Source organism: Amphimedon queenslandica, unplaced genomic scaffold, assembly GCF_000090795.2.
Source record: "Amphimedon queenslandica unplaced genomic scaffold, v1.1 AMPQUscaffold_13378, whole genome shotgun sequence".
NCBI classification, from domain to species: domain Eukaryota; kingdom Metazoa; phylum Porifera; class Demospongiae; order Haplosclerida; family Niphatidae; genus Amphimedon; species Amphimedon queenslandica.
In genome coordinates this window covers 137,424-140,261 of record NW_003546386.1, presented here as the reverse complement: position 1 = coordinate 140,261, position 2,838 = coordinate 137,424, and the positions used below count along the sequence as shown (strand labels likewise).

The window sequence follows — 2,838 nt, the reverse complement described above, 5'->3', positions numbered from 1 at the left end:
ACCGCTTTAATTAACTGTTATAACTACATGGCAACGCATTTTATTGCATAGTTACTAAATCGCTATAGCAACGCCTATCAAAATATCACGTGACATCCGCATTGCACAGGAACCAATGCTATATGGGCGTGATACCAGACCCTACGCATGTTTTGCAAGGGGCTGGTTACCAGACTAATGGTGACGTGTGTCTATATGTGATGAGTGTGTGTGTACTAATGCATACCGTAATTTATGATGTGCGTGTGTATGATAATGAATATATTGTATGTGAGAATTTATTAATGTGTGACGTGTGTATGTGACATGTATCTATAAGGTGCATGTTATGTGTGTATTATCATGTATCTGTGTGTGTGTGTGTGTGTGTGTGATGTTTGTACATGTATCTATAGACCAGTTGGTGCTAAGTATATTCATAGAATTTTTAGTATATTCATTGTGATACCGTAAATAAAATAAAATTTTCCTACCATCATTTTGGAGTCCTACTTCCAATGGTTGTCTATGGAGCGATCGTGAAAAGAGCTTATTCTCCAAAAACTACTGTATTTATTTGTTACTGCAATACTGCTACTGCTTATGTTGATTATCATCCAGTGTCTAGAGTTGGCTCATGGACTGTAATAAGTGCCACTAGAAGATATAGAAGCAAAGCTATTACTTTCTCCCATTCTACTCTTAGTAACTGAGACTCCAAAATGGCGGCAGGAAAATTTTACTTCATTTATGGTATCACAATGAATATACTCAAAATTCAATGAATATACTTAGCGCCAACTGGTCTATACATAAGTTAATGTGACATGTGTGTGTGTGTGTGTGTGACATTTCTGTGTATCATATAATGGTGATGTGTGTCTATGCATTATGTGTATGTACATGGGCGTATCTATTACATCATACTTACCAGGGCATATTATTAATTGAAATTATTAACCATTAATATATGTTAATTAACCAGCAGTTAATTAATTATTTGAGCCACAGTCCTTTTAGAATTAGATTTTTAGCACTTTCTTGTGAGGCATTTCCTACTTCTGGCTTTGTGGTTACTTATAAAAACAGGTGGTGACAGCACTTAGTAAACAAGGAGAGGTGGTACTGGAACCCTTGACTATAATAACTTTTTGATAATTAAATTTTGGTCCTATCAACTTTACCAGGGCAATGCCCCTGCTTGCCCTGGTTTAAATACGCCTATGTGTATGTATAAATAATAATTACACACATGTATACATGCATGTGTCTGATGAGTGTATATAATATCTGTGTGTATGTGGTAAGTAAGTGTACATGAATGCTTGTACTTTATTATTAGATCAATGGATATCTCCTGTTGTTACCGGAGACAGGCCACCTCCTATTGATCAATTTACTCTAACACAAGTTACTAATAACACTGCAGTAATGTTTGGAGGGTCTACTGATAATGGATGGAGTAATAAACTATACATTATAAGTTTCACTAAGATATCAGTGGTGAGTTAATACTGTACGATGGGTTTTGATTGTGAGATTCTTGGATTGTAAATTGTGGGTTTTTAATTAAATTTACTATAAAAGATTTGTATTCCGTCAAAACTACATTGACATAGATTGACATAATGCATGCAGAATGTAGCCAATTTAATTCAATGTAGATTATTTTATCACTATTACAATCTATTTGATGCTCAATCTAAACCCAATCTACATGTGTACATTAATTAATATGACATCATTAATAATAATATTTTATTATTGTCACAGAATATATTAAAAGTACCTAATCCTGGAGGATCAGTACAATGGCCTAAGGGAAGAGATGCTCATTCCAGTGTACTGATTACCACTAGTTCAGGACCACACTTACTAGTAGTGGGTGGATCACCTGCCTATGATGTATGGTTACTGGACATTAACAAAAGAAAATGGAAAGAACTGGTAAGTGTTATATATGATGTTTGATAATGAAACATAAACTGAAGAGCAATTTAAAATTTGTAAGTCATGATGTTTGTAATGCATAAGCACATAATTCTCAGTGAAAACTACTGATGAATAAAGCTGGTATTCATTATGTGTGTGTGTGTCTGTTCCTAGTGTGAATGTGTGTTTGTGTCTTCACCTAATATGTATATAGGTTACACACTGATTTGGAGAGAAAATTTCTATTTTGTGTATACATGTATTTGTGTGTGTATGTGTGTATATGTTTTAATATATGTGTGTAAGTACTAACACATGCATCATGTGTACATGTAACATGTACATGTGTGTGTATGTGTGTGAGCAATTATGCATGCTTTACATGTAGCTTTATATGTCTATGCATGTATAGATGTACATGTATGTGTGATAGTGTGTCATTAGTGTGTGTATATGTGCGTACATACAGACACTTAGTAAGTGTAATAGTTTTTATTGAAAACACTGATATCAAAGTCCAAAAGATAGAGAGGAATAATGAATGTGTGTGTGTGAAAGAATCAGAAGAACCAAAAAGAACCAGAATTGCATGAAACAAAATCAGCTATATATACACATGCATATGATTAAATAATTGTGGTTACAACTAATGAATCACATTATATTACAATACTCCTCCTTGATCATTAGTTGTAAGATAATCCCAATTCACTTCTTAACTTCTCAAATTGATCTCTCGGTAGAGCTTTAGTGAATGTGTCAGCAACCATATCTTTAGTAGGACAATAGGTCAGTACGATAGTACCTGCTTGAATGGTTTCACGAATGAAATGATGCTTGATGTCAATATGCTTTGTCCTTTTATTTCCAACTGGATTCTTAGACATAGCAATAGCTCCTTGATTGTCCTCAAGGATCTCAGTATAG

General features: G+C 33.9%; 1 protein-coding gene across 1 annotated transcript in view; it reads left to right on the top strand.

Annotated features, from left to right (window-relative positions):
- The window catches only part of LOC109582515 (uncharacterized), a 13,138-nt gene that overhangs the window by 6,298 nt on the left and 4,002 nt on the right, over window positions 1–2,838 (top strand). Inside the window, exons 2-3 of the mRNA XM_019997259.1 lie at window positions 1,322–1,482; window positions 1,753–1,926. Coding sequence (XP_019852818.1) covers window positions 1,322–1,482; window positions 1,753–1,926 — 335 coding nt within the window. The remainder of the gene's footprint in view (window positions 1–1,321; window positions 1,483–1,752; window positions 1,927–2,838) is intronic.